Source organism: Beauveria bassiana, assembly GCF_000280675.1.
Source record: "Beauveria bassiana ARSEF 2860 unplaced genomic scaffold BBA_S00020, whole genome shotgun sequence".
Taxonomy (NCBI): Eukaryota; Fungi; Ascomycota; class Sordariomycetes; order Hypocreales; family Cordycipitaceae; genus Beauveria; species Beauveria bassiana.
The window spans coordinates 235,508-252,382 of record NW_007930855.1 but is presented as its reverse complement, the minus strand read 5'-3'; the positions used below and the strand labels follow the sequence as shown (position 1 = coordinate 252,382).

The 16,875-nt window shown below is 54.6% G+C and overlaps 4 protein-coding genes across 4 annotated transcripts; 2 read left to right on the top strand and 2 right to left on the bottom strand.

The window, feature by feature from the left end:
- Positions 1–252: 252 nt before the first annotated feature.
- BBA_06718 (WD repeat domain-containing protein mip1) lies at positions 253–4,582 on the bottom strand (the record flags this gene model as incomplete). Its single annotated transcript, XM_008601815.1, has 3 exons — positions 253–469; positions 518–4,146; positions 4,196–4,582. 3 exons carry the CDS (start codon positions 4,580–4,582, stop codon positions 253–255), a joined length of 4,233 nt encoding a protein of 1,410 aa, XP_008600037.1.
- A 1,396-nt stretch (positions 4,583–5,978) lies between these two features.
- On the top strand, positions 5,979–8,596 carry BBA_06717 (putative YFW family protein 5; the record flags this gene model as incomplete). The annotated part of the gene is made up of 5 exons (XM_008601814.1): positions 5,979–6,585; positions 6,639–7,799; positions 7,920–8,174; positions 8,243–8,409; positions 8,465–8,596. 5 exons carry the CDS (start codon positions 5,979–5,981, stop codon positions 8,594–8,596), a joined length of 2,322 nt encoding a protein of 773 aa, XP_008600036.1.
- A 1,728-nt stretch (positions 8,597–10,324) lies between these two features.
- BBA_06716 (short-chain dehydrogenase/reductase family protein, putative) lies at positions 10,325–11,422 on the top strand (the record flags this gene model as incomplete). Its single annotated transcript, XM_008601813.1, has 2 exons — positions 10,325–11,241; positions 11,299–11,422. The coding sequence occupies 2 exons, from the start codon at positions 10,325–10,327 to the stop codon at positions 11,420–11,422; spliced, it is 1,041 nt and encodes a 346-aa protein (XP_008600035.1).
- A 377-nt stretch (positions 11,423–11,799) lies between these two features.
- Positions 11,800–16,600, bottom strand: BBA_06715 (Pectin lyase fold/virulence factor; the record flags this gene model as incomplete). The annotated part of the gene is made up of 3 exons (XM_008601812.1): positions 11,800–16,068; positions 16,140–16,406; positions 16,481–16,600. 3 exons carry the CDS (start codon positions 16,598–16,600, stop codon positions 11,800–11,802), a joined length of 4,656 nt encoding a protein of 1,551 aa, XP_008600034.1.
- Positions 16,601–16,875: the final 275 nt, after the last annotated feature.

Sequence of the window (16,875 nt, the reverse complement as noted above, 5' to 3'; positions counted from 1 at the left end):
TAGTACCGCTTCCCTTGCGGTAGAGTTCCTAGCCAATTACGCAGGCTATGCAATGACCAGCTCACAACAACGTGTCTTGCCCAACGCCACCCATCTCGCTACTCAAAACATGTTGGGAAGAGTACCTAATACAATAGTGAAGAATTAAAAGAAAACAGCAAGAACGCTTAGAGAAATAATGTAGTAATGAGAAATTAAAAATATGGTTCGTTGCCGCTGAACCGCCTCACACAATGCTATCCAGTTTTGCCCTCAAGGCAGACTCAATGGCTCACCCTTTTCACAGGTGAAAAGGTTAATGTGATGGTCGCCTCGCGCCGCACATCCTAGTATAGGACGGTGCGGATGGAACGCCGTCGCCGAAATGGGCGAACTGCGGCTCTGCTGCAGGAAACTCGAGTACGGCTCCAGCCGCGAGAGCTCTGCTCCGTCGAGGTTAAAGACCTTTACGGAATGCGTCGAGGTGCCACTGTACGTATTAGTACGCATTTATAAAAACAGATAATTATCGACTTACACTGCAAAAACAGGCAAGTGCTCGTGCGTGCTGGCGGTACGAAGAGTGTCTCGCATCGTCTGGAACGACCGCAGCGCCTTGTCCATTCGAATGTCCCAAATCTTGACTTTGCCATTTCGGCTGGCGCTCATCAGCTCGCGCTGTCCACCTCGCTGCATATGAACAGCTTTGATCCATTGGCGGTCTGACTCGTCCTTCCACTTGCGCACCATCGATTCTTGGGGTCTCATACGAGTGTCAAAGACGCGAACCGCTCCGTCGCCAAAGCCGGCCACAAAGATGTCGCCAGTCATTTGATCCGAAGTCAGCGAGGTAACACATGATCCTGATCGAGCAGGAATATCCATGACGCACGTCTCGCTTGCGGCATACCATACCCGAATGACACGCACATCGCCTGCGACGAGGACTCGACCCTTCACTTGCTGCCAGTCGAATACCATGCCCGAGTTTACATTGCTCGGCACCATGTGTGTAAGTGCGCGCCAAGACGTGGCCAGCTCAATGTCTCCGTCGGAATCGTAGTTGCGGTAAATTCTAATGACGCCGTCTGATGACCCCGTCAACAGCATTGCCTGGTCGTCCTCATTGATAAACTTCATGTCGCTGATCCTGGAGCCTTCGGGATTTCCGTTGGAGAATTTGCTCAATCGGCCCTGTCGTTTCCAATCCCACACCGTGACAGTGTTGCCGTCATCGGACACAGCCAGATGATCTTCGTATTGATGAAACGTCATCTTTGCGGGCTGCGCGCCATTGTTCACCATGGAAAGCTGATTATTCCATCGATGGCTGCCTGCAAACTGCTTGAGCGGTTGGGTCTCACGTAGGATTGTCTCGTTCCGCTGTCTTCTCCAGAGTCTTTCGTTGTAGTCTGTGCTGCCGGGTTCGTCTGCCTCGCTGTTCTTCATTTGGGGCTCCCGAAAGTATTCGGTTGACCAGTCCAAAAACTTGCTTATCAAAGGCAGAGTCGGCGACTCTGTCAGGTCTCGTTCCTCAAATTGGCCGGAAACAGGCTCACGGGCGGTGTGGTAAGCGGCAGGAGTGCCAAAGCTATCATTTTGTTCAGGAGGTGCAAACGTTTGATCCGGAGGGAGGGGAGCACCCGGGGATCTCGGCGGGGCTATCGACGTGACAGAACCAGATGGCGTATTTGGCCGAGACTTGTCCTCGGCACCGACAAATGATTGGAACAGCAGGCTTGCAGTACGTCTAAGCAGACCTGGTGATGGCAGAGGAGCCGCGACAGGTGCGCCATTTCCGCTCATGAGACTTCTTCGCTGGTGAGCCGTGGCCGCACTCTTGAAAGTGGCGCGGTTCGCTCTCCTTTGAATTTCGCGCATCAAAGACTGAGCCTGTTCTCCAACAGGTGAATTGATAAGGGCTTTATGCATATAGTCAATGATGATAGTAGCCGAACGCTGGACATCCGGGTGAGGGTCGACGCTCAATATCAGAGCGTGCTTCCAGCAGGCCATGTAGACGCTGTTGTGAGAAAGTCCATGGGCGGTAGGCTTGATCGTGCCATCCTTGTTGCGGTTCTCGGCGCGTGCATAGTGCAGTCCCATTTTGTAGTCATGGCCGTCATCCTGTGGAGGGAAGAGTAGATAATCCTTTTCTTCCAACAGCTGTTCATACGCGGTTACCAAAAACTTACTTTCGTAACGCACAATGAAGTGCGATAGAAAGACTAAGAATTCCTTGCGCACCATGGGGCTGCCATCCGTTCCCATGTCCAAAATTGTCCAGGCGATCGATTCTTCGATTTTTGCTACCTCTTCGGTCAGATCTGGGATACCGAGGAATGTAGTCATGGCATGAATGACGGCTGCGCGCACTTCACAGCAAGGATCTTTAGTGAGGCATGCGAGTGTCACATAGGCGTTCTCCCTGATACCACGCCATTTGGCCTCTGGAAGATCTTGCCACAGCTGACTGATGCATAAGCATGCCCACTGCCTCAAGAGGTGATTCTCCTGGTTCTGAATATGCGTCAAGCAGTAAGTCATGATGTCCGTTTGGTTGCAGATCATCTGGCCATTCTGATAATCCTTGCACAGCATAGCCAGGATAAAGGCGCACATGGCCTTGTGCTCATCACTGTCGACGACTGGCAGTGCCTCGGTGGGCTTGAGTATCTGCGCAAAATAGCCATAACCATTGTCCTTGGCAAGGTCTTGTTGGCAGCTAATATCGACGGCAATGAGTCGAGCCCAGATAAACACCATGACAGGCTTCAGCTCAGTCGCTGCCGACTGGAGAAGCTTTAGCACATATGGGAAAATTCCGATGCTGAGAGCCAGTTGCACCGACCACGGGCCCAAGTCAAGGAATCTGCCAAGGAGAATGAGAGCACGAACTCTATGTTGCTGGCTCAGGAGTACCTGCAAGACCACGGGCAATTGATCCGGTGGCTTTTGAGCTACTGCATCCCCACGCGTCAGGTAAACTTCAAAGGCAGTCAGTTGTTCGGTGAAGAAGGTCGAGTTTTGGTACTCGTATTCGGTGCCGTCGGTCTCCTTCTTCTCGAGCATGGGAAGCTGGGCCAATGCCATGTCCACAGCCAGATCCCATGTCTCCCAGAGAGGGTGCTGATGCGTGTCAGGAAGCTGCGGATATGACTGAGGGTGACAGCGATAGACCATCATGACTCTCTGTGCGAGCAAAAAGTTGCGAAAAAGGGCGGCAACCATGAGATCTTGGCGAAAGAACTTTCGAAAAAGATCGCGAGGGAGCGTAGTCCAAGCGATACTGTCCGTAATGGCTGTGAAGATCCAGTTAAGCTCGCCCAGGGGGGTTCGTCGCTCCTGCAGACGCCCCGGAAGCTTTTTGGCACGCTCGGGTGTTAAGGCGGTCTTGAGGGGGTTTTGAAGGACAAAAAACCAGAGAGCCATTTCAATGGGAGTGGTGAGACAGGCCGTAAACAAGTCGGCGGGGAGTAAAGGGTTAGTCGGGAGGTTCTCCTTGGCGGCGCAAGCAGCCAGATGTATATAGGGGCGGAAAGCCGTCTTTTCGTAGTGAGGATCGCGCTGGGCTGTCTCCTTTTCCTCTTCTTCGTGCTTTTCCACGAAGCGATGATAGTTGTTGAGGATATTACCGGCTTCGGAGCAGTCCCAAACATAGATGGTCGGTGCTTGCAGCCAATGCTGAAGATCATATAGTGATACCGGGATATACTGTGTGTAGGTCTTGTTAAAGACCCAAATTTCACCCGAGGCTGTAGGCTTGGGAACACCATGGCCGTTGTAATGGAACAGGACGCGCTCATCTTTGGCGTTTCGCCGCAGAGAAACGCAGAATTTTTTCGTCTCTTCAACGGAGGGGTCCAGATACTGCTTGTAGCGAGCTCTAATGGCCAGCGTTTCGTACTGAGACTGAAGGGCCTTTCCGATATTCTCTAGAGCCTTTTGAGCCGGTGGTATAGTAGGATCGGTCCACGCCTCGAGCTTGGCGCCTGGGTTGGTCTTGAGCTGGTCGGGGGGCTCAACGCCAATGTTAAGGCAGACGGCGAGAGCCGCAGAAACGGTTTTCAGACGATCCCTTTGTCGCCAGTCGTGAAGCTCAGACTGTGGGGCCTTGGGCTTGCCGGTCGTGTCGTGGCGCTTGTCGGTGAAATACATGCACCAATTCTAACAGAGTTAGCACACTTGGGTGTCAAGCAGCTATAGCGCAACATACGGTGGCGAGCTGTGTAATGATATGTTCGGATTGATAATGGTCCTCGAAGCCGTGTCTAGCACCCCATTCGGGAATGTCATCATCGTCTTGCTCCGAATCGTCTTGTTCTTGAGGCCTGGCGTAGTCACTCTTGGAGCGCACGAGCATGGGCTTGTTTGGGCGTTGTGGGCGCTGCCTGGCCAAGTTGTCTCCCATCTCGACGCTGGAGGAGAAACCATTTTTGCGGCCGGGCGCGGTGGAGGGGCGATGATCGTGGCCATCGGGGCTGTGATTTCGAGAGAGATCCTGTGACTTGAATCTTGAAGGCTCGCCATTGACGCTGCCGTGATTACTGCCGTGGTTGTGACCGTTGGAAACCAGGCCGTTCGTGCCGGCTCGGAGAGTCATAATTGCTCCGCAGAGACAGTCGCAGTCGGCGCACGACGATGAGGCTTAGTGTGTAAAGATGATGTGAAGTCGAATAGTGGTGCGGCCGACAGTGCGCTCGCGCCCGCCACTTTGTAATGGGAGTGCCGCCCGCAGCAGCTGTTGGAGGGTGGAAGCTGCTAAAGGCTGAGAATGAGCGTCGCAGACGGGGATCCCATAGCCAAGTGCCTGGATAGAAATGTGTCTTTGCAGCCGCGCAGACCGAGACGAGGGCGGCAGGCGAAGTTGCCGGTCGGGTAGATGAGGAGTGCAAATGGACACAGCAATCGCAGGTGTCGGAAGAGCAAGTGAGGCGAGCGGAAGCGTTCTGGTGGAGTGTGGAGTTGCTGATGGCTGGGGCGGAAGCACAAAGGATGCATAAAGATCCACTTTGTGCATCATTTGCACAACCCCAGCCTCACCCGAGTTGGTTGAGCCACAGATGAGAAGCGAACGCCACAACCCTTAGCCTGGGTGTCTAGCATTGCCTAGCACACCTAGGCGGCCTTGTAGCCATTCAGAGCCGTAGTTTTTTCTTTAATTCACCAGTATATGCGACAAGTTACACGAGTTATACTAACTGAATAGCAAGCGAGACAACGCCAATCTATCGGGTACACCAGCAAACGAGCTACTAGCTTAAGTAATCAGGCTTTGGGACGGTGGTGGCACAATGTGCGGATATTTCCTGCCGCCTACGATGAAGTTATGAGCAGCAAGTGACGTGTCTGTTCTTGATGGAATCAACCAGGCGCACTCGTATATCTATTCTTAACCCAGGGTCTGGTCTCATGAGCCGCCACCTTAGTTCCACAGCCTGTCGTCGTCTCACCTACCAGGTATCGGTTCGAAACTAGAATATTTGGCGGCGCCAAAGTCTTCGTCTTTGATATTGTATTCTCGGTTGATAGCCATCCGAAATCATGTCTACGCGCTGTAACAACACATTGCCAACCGCCTGTTGCTATTTTTTCCGACTTGGCAAAGCCCTGCGACACCCAAGCACCAAAGGCTCTGTCTGGTCCACACCGTCCATGTGGTCAGCATTCGCCCTGATAGATTGCTCAGCCTGTTTTATCGATCCTCTGACATCAGGCTGCGCCATGCAAAGTTGCTGCCTAGTCAGCCTCACTTCTGCTTGTGCAAGCATTAAAGTCTGCAGTAATCACCCAGCTGCAACCCTCGATATTCGTGCTGGGTAGCCGCCTGACATCATAGAGCCCACCCTAGACATTTGTAGCTGAATGCCACCCCCCAACTGAGCGGCAACGCCTCCGCCCATGGTGATCGTACCCGGGAGCGCCTGTGCCAGCTCGATATAAGAATGCTCGGCACCGCCCACTTCCATGCTAGGCCAGATTAAAATAAGCCCTTCACCATGAGCCCAGCAGATAACAAAGGAGATGACATACCTGCCGCTACGGATGAGGCGGCCCGTGGCCTACATGATGAACCAGTACCAAGCTATCAGGCTGTTGCCGACCAGACAGATGGGTCTTTGCCGCCTTTACCTGCAATCACCTTTGACGACAAGCCTACCCCGTCGCAGAGCAGAGACCCTTCAAACAAGAATTACGGCTTTGATGTTACCGAAAGCCGTTGTCTTGCGCACCTAAAACTTCTCCACGCTATTCAGGCCATGAAGGAGGATATAGGCTACACAGACGGCCTTTGGGGGATCTGGGACAGCCTTGTTAGCGATGGCAAGGGCATTTCTCTAGAGGCGTCAAAATTACCCCCTCAAACGAGACCAGCCGAGATTACCAGTGATGAAGAGAAGAAGATGATGCTCAGCAAGCTTCGTGAAAAGAGGTGGGCAATCTTCCTGGCACGAGCTGTCGATCGCTATGAAGCCTGGTGGAACGCGCAAGACATTGAGATGCTCACCAACGCCGATATGACTGTCCTGGATGGCGACAAGTATATGTGTTTCCCAAGCACAAGCCGTAATTTTGACTGGCAGAAAGTCAGTATGCCTCCGCTCGGTCAGTCTGTGCTAAAAGCATTTGTATCCATCTGTAGCTAACCCAGGATGCAGACGTTCTCATGGTTATGCATACACACATGCTCAACCCTCGCGCATTTCTCGAAGATTGCATGCGATACGGTCTGAATAGCTTCTGGGCGGCTGGTTTGCCTTGGAAACTGATTAATGATGCGATTGGAGACGATTTCGCTTACAATGTCTCTGCTGACACGCAAGCGATTTGGGTGGCACAATCTGGGCGCAGTTGGCTCAATCAGGACGACCCTCTGACGAAGACTCTCAAATGTCCCTACTGCCCTGCACGATACGAGGCGCCGTGGACGACGTGTGGCAAAGATGACAGTGGCAATTCTTACCGCTCTCGCGATTTAATCGGTGAAGGATATGGCGATGGCAAGTTTAGCTTCGTATGCATGACTTGCGGTCGACAAAATTACAAGGAACTCCTGTCGGTCTCCAAGTTCCTCCACGATACTACCCTGCTCCTGAAGAAATCGGTTCCTATGCCGGGAACGATTCTCAGCCCTCAGAAAGGGAGACCAGAAGTAGACGTCACGCGTTTCAGATCAGAAAGCTTCGTCCGCGCGTTTCCAAATCGCATGATTCAGAAAGTTCTTCGCATTCAAATCATGGAGCTTATCCAGCCGGGCGGTGGCCATCCTCACCCAACAATGGACACGATAAGGCTCCTCATTGAACGAGTCTTGAAAAATCACAGCATGTTGCGCGAAATCGACGACACGGCGCACAAACCAAGCTACGACTTGCACAGAAACTCGCGGCTGTCGACGCGAAAAATGATGAGCCGATACTGGGAAAACTTTTCGCCCTTTGCACTCGATCTCTGCAGCGCTGTGATGCGTCAGGGCATTTTCATTGACAAGATGGTCAACCTCGATTGGCTGCACAGTCCCTCGGCTAAGCCGACAATGCAGCGCCTCATCAAAAAGTACCAGCGCTTCTTGTTCATCATGGAGGGCTACCCAGGCCAGACGGTCGTGCCGACTCTTGATGTTGACCTTGCCTGGCACACGCATCAGGTCCGTCCTCAATCCTACTATCAACACACTGTGCGCAGAATGCACAAGTTCATTGATCACGACGACAAGATTGACGAAGGCAAACTCGAAGAAGCCTTTGCCTTTACTACCAAAAAGTATCAGGATTTTTTTGGCCAGGTTTACAGCGAGTGTACTTGCTGGTATTGCGAGAGTGAGTTCGCTTCTAATATCCGAAAGACTACTTACTACCCCCCCAAGACTTACATGCAGCTTTCAACAGCCGTTCGTTCATCGCTGGTCTCCTCTATAAGTTCACTTTTCAAATCAAAAGATCACAGAGTCTCTGAAGACTTTCATACTTCGGGAGCGGCAAAGCTATGCCCGCCTGACAACTCGGCGCACATTTCCGCACACAACGCCGTGCGCTTTGCCGCCATTGCCTCGGCCACTGAGCAAGCGCGACGGGCTCGCCATGCACAAAGGATCGAGGAGGAGTACCAAAAGGCACGCAAGCGGGCTGCTAAGAGAGGTCGGGAGCTGCCGCCCAGAGATGAGTACTACAACCAATGGGGATACCCATACTACGGTAAATCCATCACATCAACCAGCCCATCTACAAACAGATCGCAGCAAGCTTACTATGTGTCGCGTTAGCGTACGGACCGTGGATGTACCCGACCTGGTTTACGGGCGGCATGTATTATGGCGCTGATCCGTGCTCCGTCGGCGCCGGCGGGGCCTGTGCTGCCGGCACTTGCGGCTCGGGGGCCGTTGCGGCGGGAGCGTGCGGGGGCCCGGGAGGGTGTTCCAGTGGTGCTGGGGTAAGTGAAACTCAAAATGGAATAGTTTGAAACTGAACACTCATCGTTTCTTTAGGGCTGTGGTGTAGGTGGGTGCTCCAGTGGTGCCTGCGGTGGTGGCGGTGGTGGTGGTTGTGGCGGCGGCTCTAGCGGCGGCGGCGGCGGTTGCGGAGGAGGAGGAGGCGGTGGGGGAGGGGGGAGCTGTTGATAGCATTAGGTGATGGCCATCCTGTAAGCTTTTCGCTTCTGACTCTTCGGGCTTCAGTTCTCCCTCTAAGCATCAAGCCGGAATCTGCAACTTTTCTGCCAGTGCGTCACGGAAATGGGAGTACACGAGCTCGGTCGCTCACGTATGTATGGCATGTCAAGCCCTGAGCAGCAAAAACAGAGTGCCAGTTCTATTATGAATCTTTTTTTTTTGAGCCACCCCAGAAGCACGATGACGAGGGCAACAATGGCCTGGTGCAGGCTAACAAATTGATATTATGAAGTATTATTCTGTAAGTTGGGATTTTCCCTTATGATTCAAGCAATATAGCCAATTGCGCAATTTCAGCGACCCGGGAGGTTTGCAACTATTTTACCCGTCGAAATTACAAGCGGCCACGGTCATCATGACAATGGCTTGTCTAGGCTGGGTCAGATATCGGCATATACACCTAACAGTGCCGTTTACCCGTGCCAAGAATGTTTATTTAGATGTGCGATTAAGCGCTAACTGCAAAGTAAACAATAGTTTGCCTCGCCTGGGCTAGTTTTGGATAGCTCTAGCTGCGACCGGTCAGCATGAGTAGCGCCACTTCTCGGGGGGCTACCGAAGCGAGGCATCGAACTGAGATGAAACAAACAAAACAATTTTTTCAAGGTAGTTTCTATCTGTTTATTGTATAGAAACACGCATCATAATTCAGCAATGATGGGCTAGAAACGAAGCAAGTGATGCTGCGTATACCATTGGCCTCTCAGACGAGGCACTGTACAATGAGCATAAGCTGAGACAATTTTGGCGTTGAAAATAGTCTACTATTACTGGTTGCTAAAGTATAATAAGGATGCTGGACAAATATTTGCAAGCCGTCCGGAGTATATTTGATCTCAGTGGTGCGTCGGCCTGCATGAGCCGGCATACCGTGGGGCGCGACGGCCCGAGTTGATGATGCTACCAACGGCGGCAGCTTTTTTTAGTGCTGCAGATGGGCATGCATGTCATATTCATGTCGGCAATCTCATTTCATCATCGGCGGATTATCAATCAGGTAATTAATGACAGCCTTATATAGGTCCGCGGACTATAGAGGCGTCTCCTATACTTGACTCCGTAACAAACGGTGATCCACTCACTGCCAGTGCATACGGTGTTAGCGCTTTGGGACATTTGCCTAATACGGGATATTTACGTTTGTCAAGATCCACCCGGGTACCTGGAATCCGCCAACTCCGCTGGGGCGGACGAGCCTCGTGTGATATACCCCGCTAGTACCTCAAAGATACCTAGTTTAGCTAGCGACTCTCATACTAGATAAGGTATTTCAAAAGAGCTCAATGCCAGGCTGTGTATCTCCGCCGTCAGCTTCAGCACAACGCCGTCAGTACCCCCATTTCTGCCACCATCTACACAATAACCAGGCTACCTACTCACGTCAATTATATCGCCGCCGCCATCGCTGCCGCCATCCAGCTCTACATTTACTATCACGTGAGGCTCGTCCACGTAGCAAAAAGGGTCGTCCATGTAGCACGGGAGGGGGGGTTACCTGGACATGGCCTGTGTGATATTGCAGGGTGCGTTGCCAGGCCTCAAAAAGCCCTGAATGGCAACAAGAAGCCTGACAGGCAACAGGCTACTTGACAGGTAGCTGCTATTTTTTTTTACCCTTCCTCTTCCTCTACTCCTTCCTCCCTTCTACACACACACACACGCGCGCGCGCAAAGAATATGGCGTCGTCACCGTTCAATATCACGGCGAAAAAGGAGGGTAGCATCCCCAGCTTCCTCTCGCGCCAGTGGAACTTTACGCCCGTCGCGGTCACCGACGTCGACCTCGGCGGCAAGGTCGCCGTCGTCGTCGGCGCCAACTGCGGCATTGGCCTCGAGTTCCTCGGCCTCGGCCTGAGCAGGCTCATCATTGGCGCCCGCAACGAGGAAAAGGGCAAGGCCGCCGTCGCAGACCTGCAGAGCACCTCTGGCGGCGGTGGCGGCGGCGGCAAAGCTACAATCGAGACGTGGCCGCTGGATCTGGCCTCGTACGACTCCGTCGTCGCCTTTGCCGAGCGCACCAAGACCCTCCAGCGCATAGACTATGCCGTCCTCAACGCCGGCATGTGTGCCACCAAGTTCCGCATCAACGAGAGCACCGGCCACGAGGAGACCATCCAGGTCAACTACCTGTCCTCTGCCCTGCTCATCGCTCTGCTGCTGCCCGTCGCAAAGGCCAAGCGTGCTGCCCAGGGCGGTCCTACCAGAATCACCGTCACCTCATCCGACGTGTCTAGCTGGACCTCTTTTAAAGAAAAGACTAGCGTCCCGCTTTTTACGGCGCTCGACAAAGGCGCCAGCAATCTCACCGACCGCATGATGGTCTCGAAGCTCCTCGGCCAGTTCTACATTGCCGAGCTAGCGAAGCGAGTGCCTAGTTCTGTCGTGACCATCAACTGCGCGACGCCTGGCATGGTCCGCGGCACGCAGTTTAACCGCGAGGTTGACCGCACCGTTGGCGGCAAGCTGGTCAAGCCCATCCTCCGCCGCCTTGGATACACCGCCGATGTTGGCGCTCGCCACATTACCGACGCTGCCCTCCACCACATTAACGAGGAGACACACGGCCAGTACCTGTCTGCCCAAAAAATCAAGCCGTGCGTTAATTCCCTACAGCAAGCACCACATGGGGGGACAATCGCTAACTCGAACAGAATGGCGCCCATCATTTACACCAAAGAGGGTGAAAAGGTTTCCGCGCAGCTCTGGAAGGAGACGATGGCCGAGTTTGCCTTTGCTAACGTGGAGCAGGTCATTGAAGATGCTGCCAAGGACTAGGGAGTTCCACTTGTATCCTGACGTTGCTTACCTGCCAAAACTCTTCCAGTCCAACCAGAAGCAGAAGATTCTCATCTCTTTCTTCTATTACAAGTATAGATACTACAAATAGTAGCTTGGAAATGAAGTGAACGTGAACCATATCATTAATCATCTATCAAACCTCTAGCCCCTACAGCATATTTGGCACTCTATTGGCTCGCCTGGCGAACCGCATATACTACAATCAAATTTCTTACAACTCGGGTCCGGCGGATCGCCTCGGCCGCCCTCAAAGCTGTACAGCAGACACCCAACTTGGCACGAACCCCCAACGCCCCCGTTGTTGCCTAGATTGCAAATTTGTTAGCTTTTTTCTTGTCATTTGTACATCCCATCTACATATGATAAACCTCCCTGGCCCCCTCATTCCCCCCCAGTGTAATACGAGGAGAGAGAGAGAGAGCCCACTTACACTTTGTATAGTCCTCTCTAACGAGCACGTAAGCAGTGAGTTGGCTCGTATTGTTGCCGTCGGGAAACTGAAAGTTTTGCTTGTCCACGCTGGTCTTGCAGCCGCTCACCCAGGTACACGAGTAGTCGTAGTTGACGCCGCGCTTGTCCGTGTAGCGATACTTGACAGGCGGGTCGCCCGGCCCGATGAGCATCTTGTCGCTTGAGAGCTGCCCGCTAAACTGCTTCGCGCCGGCATCTTGGGAGCCGGAATGGAGATCGGCGTGGCCGGGAAAGTCGCTCTCCTTGTAGCAGTTGATGGGCCCACGCTTCAGCGGCGTCGTGGGCGTGTCGGACGGGGGATTGCCCGTGCCAGAGGGAGGTTCGCTTGTGCCGATGGTCTTGGTCGGCGCCATGTAGCCGCCCGAGTTGGGGTCATTGGGATCCTGGTACGCCGGTGGGGGTCCTGTGGGAGACGCTGTGCACCAGTAGCCGCTGCAGACGGTGCCGCCGCAGGCGCTGCTCGTGCCGGGGCACGTGGGGCCGGCAGCCGGCCCTGGCGTGACGTCGAGGGTGGTGCCTTCGCCTTCAGCTTCATCGCGCGCCATGCGCGCCATCAGGGTGGCGTAGACGGAGTTGGTGTATGCGGCCCCCAGGGTCGTGGTCGGCCAGTGTTCTGCAATCCAGGTACCGACGGGCGCAATAGTCTGCTTGCCGATGACCTCGGTGGACGATTCAGTTATGCTGATGGAGCAGCCGGTGATGGTCTCGCACGCTGATGTTGAGGATTTGGTCTCGCCACCAGTGATGTACGTAGTCCAGGTGCAGGCCTCAGCCGTCTTAGTTTCACACTTGGGCTCCTTCTCGGTCGTTAATTGGTGGTCTGGGCCGATGGTCAGGCGTGGCCAGGGTGGCAGCTTGCCTTTGATGGTGATGCCAGGCGGGAGCAGGATGTTTTTGATGGGCGGCGGGCCGGGGCCGTAGATGCCCGGTGGCAGGATCCAGTACCAGGACAGCACCTTGACCTTGCCCCAAGTGATGCAAAGGAAGAAGAACCACGCGGCGCAGGGTACATGGACGCCGCGGTCGTCGGGTTCTGGCTTGTCAATCTTCCTGTCCTTGGGGATGATCTGCATGACGGGCGGCCAGTTTGTGTAGACGGGAAGCGGCGTCGTGGTGGAGCTGGAACCAGTCGTCCAAGACGTGACTAGAGAGCAATCGACCGTGGCTTCGACCGTGGCGGGCCCAAGGAATGTAAGGACGCGGGTGGTCGGGCAGGTAAACTTCAGCGTATGGGCGGACGAACCCGTGCACGTGGTAGCGACAACGACTAGAGGCGTAGCAAAGGCGATGGACGTCTCGGCGGGACAATTAATGGTGACGGCTCCAGTAGAGGCCGGGAACGTCACCGTGGTCACCGTAGCACTGGGTACTGTGATGCGGGTCTTGACGGGCGTGTAGTAGGTGGTGCTGGAGCCGGGTCCGACGCCGCCGGAGGGAGGCGGGAGAGTCGCCGGATCGGTGTACGGGACAGTGGGACCACCGTCAATTCGCGGCCAGGGTGGAAGTGGCACGGTTCGAACCGTCGTGCCACCCTTCCCGTCCGGCAGAGTCACGCCCATGGGCGGTATGGGGACACTAGGGCGGACAGTGATGGGCATGGAGCCCGATGTCACATTGACGTTTGAGTAACCAATGCCGTCAGTGGTGATACCCGGAACCTCGATGACGACGGTCGTAGTTGACGTGATAAAGACGGTCGTCGTGGAGCCGCCGATGGTGGTCGGCCCGAAGCCTCCGTATTCGAACGAGGTCGTGTAGTTGTTGGGATGAATTGTCGTCGTGGACCCCAGTCGCGTTGTCGGAATGATGAACATGCACGACGGAGCCGAGCAGGTGACTGTCGGGGTTTCCCAAACTTTAGTGTCGATCCAGATAATGTCGACTGTGTCGGACCCGGGGAGCGGCACCCAAACGCTGACCTCGGTGGTGAAGCCCCGCTGGTTATCCTTCTGTAGAACCTTGGTCCCGTCAATGCCGCTCGCAATGTTGACGGTGGCGACGGTGAAGAGGTTGAAGATGACAACACCCGTCGAGCCCTTGACCTCGAGGATGCGCGTCTGGCAGTTGTGGCTGGCGATACAGTCCTGGTAGTACTCATTGAAGAAGCTGTAGAGGCCGGCTGAGTGCACCATGACGTCGGTCGAGTCAATCACGAGCATACCCCACGCGTAGTTGCACCGGTCTTCCTCCACGGCGGCCGCCAACTCGCAGTCGCTAAAGTCTGGGTCATTAGGGAAGCGCGCGCCGGCGCGGAAGGGGTCCGGCGGCCGGGGGTTGGGCTGGTAGTACGGCGACTCCGTCTGGATGTGGCCCATGAAGACGCTCTTGGCGCCGCTGAGGAGGTAATTGTAGAGGACAGAGTGCTCCGAGCCGCCGCCGTAGAACCACGAAGGACCCTGCGACTCAATGAGCATGCCACGCGCGGCAAAGACGGAGATTTGAGTAGCACTCGAGTCAGGCTGGTTCACAATGGTCTGATCGTTGTCGTGGTCGCCGACCCAGGCCCACACGTTCTCAAAGTAGCCATTTGCTTGCGGCGTGACGCGAAATAGTAGCGACGCGGCGATGCACGCGGCGTTGTTGCTGAAGCGTGGACAAGTGGCCAAGTCGAGATGCGTGGTCAGGGCGCCGCCGACGCGAAAGTGCGAATCCCACATAGCCGCCGCGCCTTGCGACTTGGCGGCGACATTCCACTCCATCAGTATGGCACCCGCCGTGGCACCTCGCACTGAGAAGAGCATCTCGGTGATTTCCATAGTGCCGATATCGCCCTTATTACCAACCTGCACCATGACCTTGGGGTTCGTGATGTCGCTAAAGTAAAAGCCTGAACCCATGATCTGGGACCACGACGAGCCTTGGATCACCGAGTTGGTCGGGACGTGCACCGTCGATCCCACTGCGTAGATGCCGGCTGGGAAGAAAGCAATCTTGCCCTTATCCACAGCGCTGCGCAAGAAGTCGTTGACGCAGGATGCCTGGTCACCGCTGGCGTCGTTCTTGCACCCGCCATCTGTGGTTGCAACTAAGAAGTCGCTTGGGGACTTTTTCTCGTACTGCGGACGAGAGCGCATATAGAGTTTGCCGTCGTCGCCGTTGAGGCCTTTGCCGCGTGCAGGGGCCTTTACAATTCCCGTCTCAACTGATCCCTTGTCGCCATTGTATCGCTTGCCCGTGGCCCATAGATCGGCGCCCCCAGAGAGAAGCGTGCTTCCGTCAGTCGACTTGACCGCCGTACCGACATCAGTAAATTTGGTATTGTCGAGCACAATGTTTGGCGATGTCGCGAGGCTGTTGGTCAAGACGCCGACGCCAACCCCGCTAATAGTAGAATCGATGATGGAGATGCTGCCGATGCCCTGACTGGTCTTGCCTCCGACACCGGAGATGTTAAACGCGATGGAGCCGCCTTTGACGGTGACATCCTGCCAGTTCCAGCCCCAATCCCAAACCATCTGGACGGCTGTGTTGCACTTGTTGAACGTCAGACTGCGCGCCGTGTACTGCTGTGAGCCCGCACGCCAGCCAATGTTGCCGCCATTGAAGGTGAGGTCCGAGACAAATCCGCCGCTGCCGTTCTCCGTAAAAATGCCCACGGCAGTGGTCTTGCTGGTCGTCGGCATATCAAAGACGAGGTTCTGCAGCGAAGTGGCCTGCGCCACCTGCCAGTGGATGCCTGTCGGCACGTAGTTCTGGTCGTTCTCATCTGTCGACTCGGGCATATCTGTGAGATCAAAGCGGAAGTTTCGGATCTGGCGGAAGAACTGGTTCTGGTTGATGTACCACTGCTGGCCCGCGCCACCAGGGATATAAGGGTCCACGTCAATTAAAGCGATGCCCTCAAATTTGTCGCAGCCCTTGATTATGGGCATGTCGTTGGGGTCGCCGACGAACTGCGTGTAGTAGTACTGTATGACAGGCGAGCAGATCTTGTAGGTGCCGCCCGGAAAGAAGAGGATGGCGCCCTGCGAGAAAGTGTTGCCGCACTGCTGGCCGCAGCGCGTCTGCTTGCCGCCGACGGAGTCCTTGTTCCAGCTGGCTGAGGCAGCATTCAGCGCCTCAGCCGTGTCGGACTTGCCGCTGTTATCGGCGCCAAAGTCGTCGACGACATTGCGGAAGAATTGGTAGTCTTTGCCGCCCGCGAGTGGTTGCTGTGGAAAACTGACGTCAGTACAGGTCCAGGCACAAGAACGTTAAAGTTAAAAGTCGGGCAAAACCTCACACTTCCCAGCTGTGCCAGTTTCGAGAGCCAGTAGTCAGACGATGATTGTAGCTTCTGCGTCGGAAACGTGAGGCTTGTCTGTCTGGTGCCGTTGCTGGTGCCGTTGTAACCGGCGTAGCCACCACGGAGCACGTAGCCGCGCTGGAGATTGCTCAGATAACCATCAAGGCTTCCCGAGTAGCTCCATACCGGGCCATTGTGTTTTCCCTTGTCAGGTGCGACATGGTAATAATTGTCTTGGTTGTCAACCATGTATGCCGGGGCGGGCTGTCGAACACGGACACATGTCAGCTTTCCAATCTCTCTTTACAAGGCCAATAAACGAGGCAGACGCTACATACACGGGGATTGTAAGAGAGGTTGGTTGAGTTTACGTCGCGAGCATAAGGAATGCCGACGGACTGCACCAGACTCCTCTGCGCAGCCAGCAAGGCTAACAAAGAGAGGACAACTGCCGCCATGGTTCCCTGACATTCGAGTCACAAGTTCAAGGTGCCAATAATACGAAGAGGTCAGAGATCGCGAGAGAGACGAAGGACAGAAGAACAAGGTCGCTCTGGGAGAAGCGAAAGCTTCCATCACCCTTGACCGCAAGCGAAGGCGGCTTCGAAGTCGGAGGCAGCTCAATGATTATTGAACAATTTCTGCATGCATGCAGATCATCTCAGTAGTCTGAATTGTGATGCCGATTATCCGTCCTCGCTCAATCTCGCTCTGCCTAGTCTTCCGACGATCT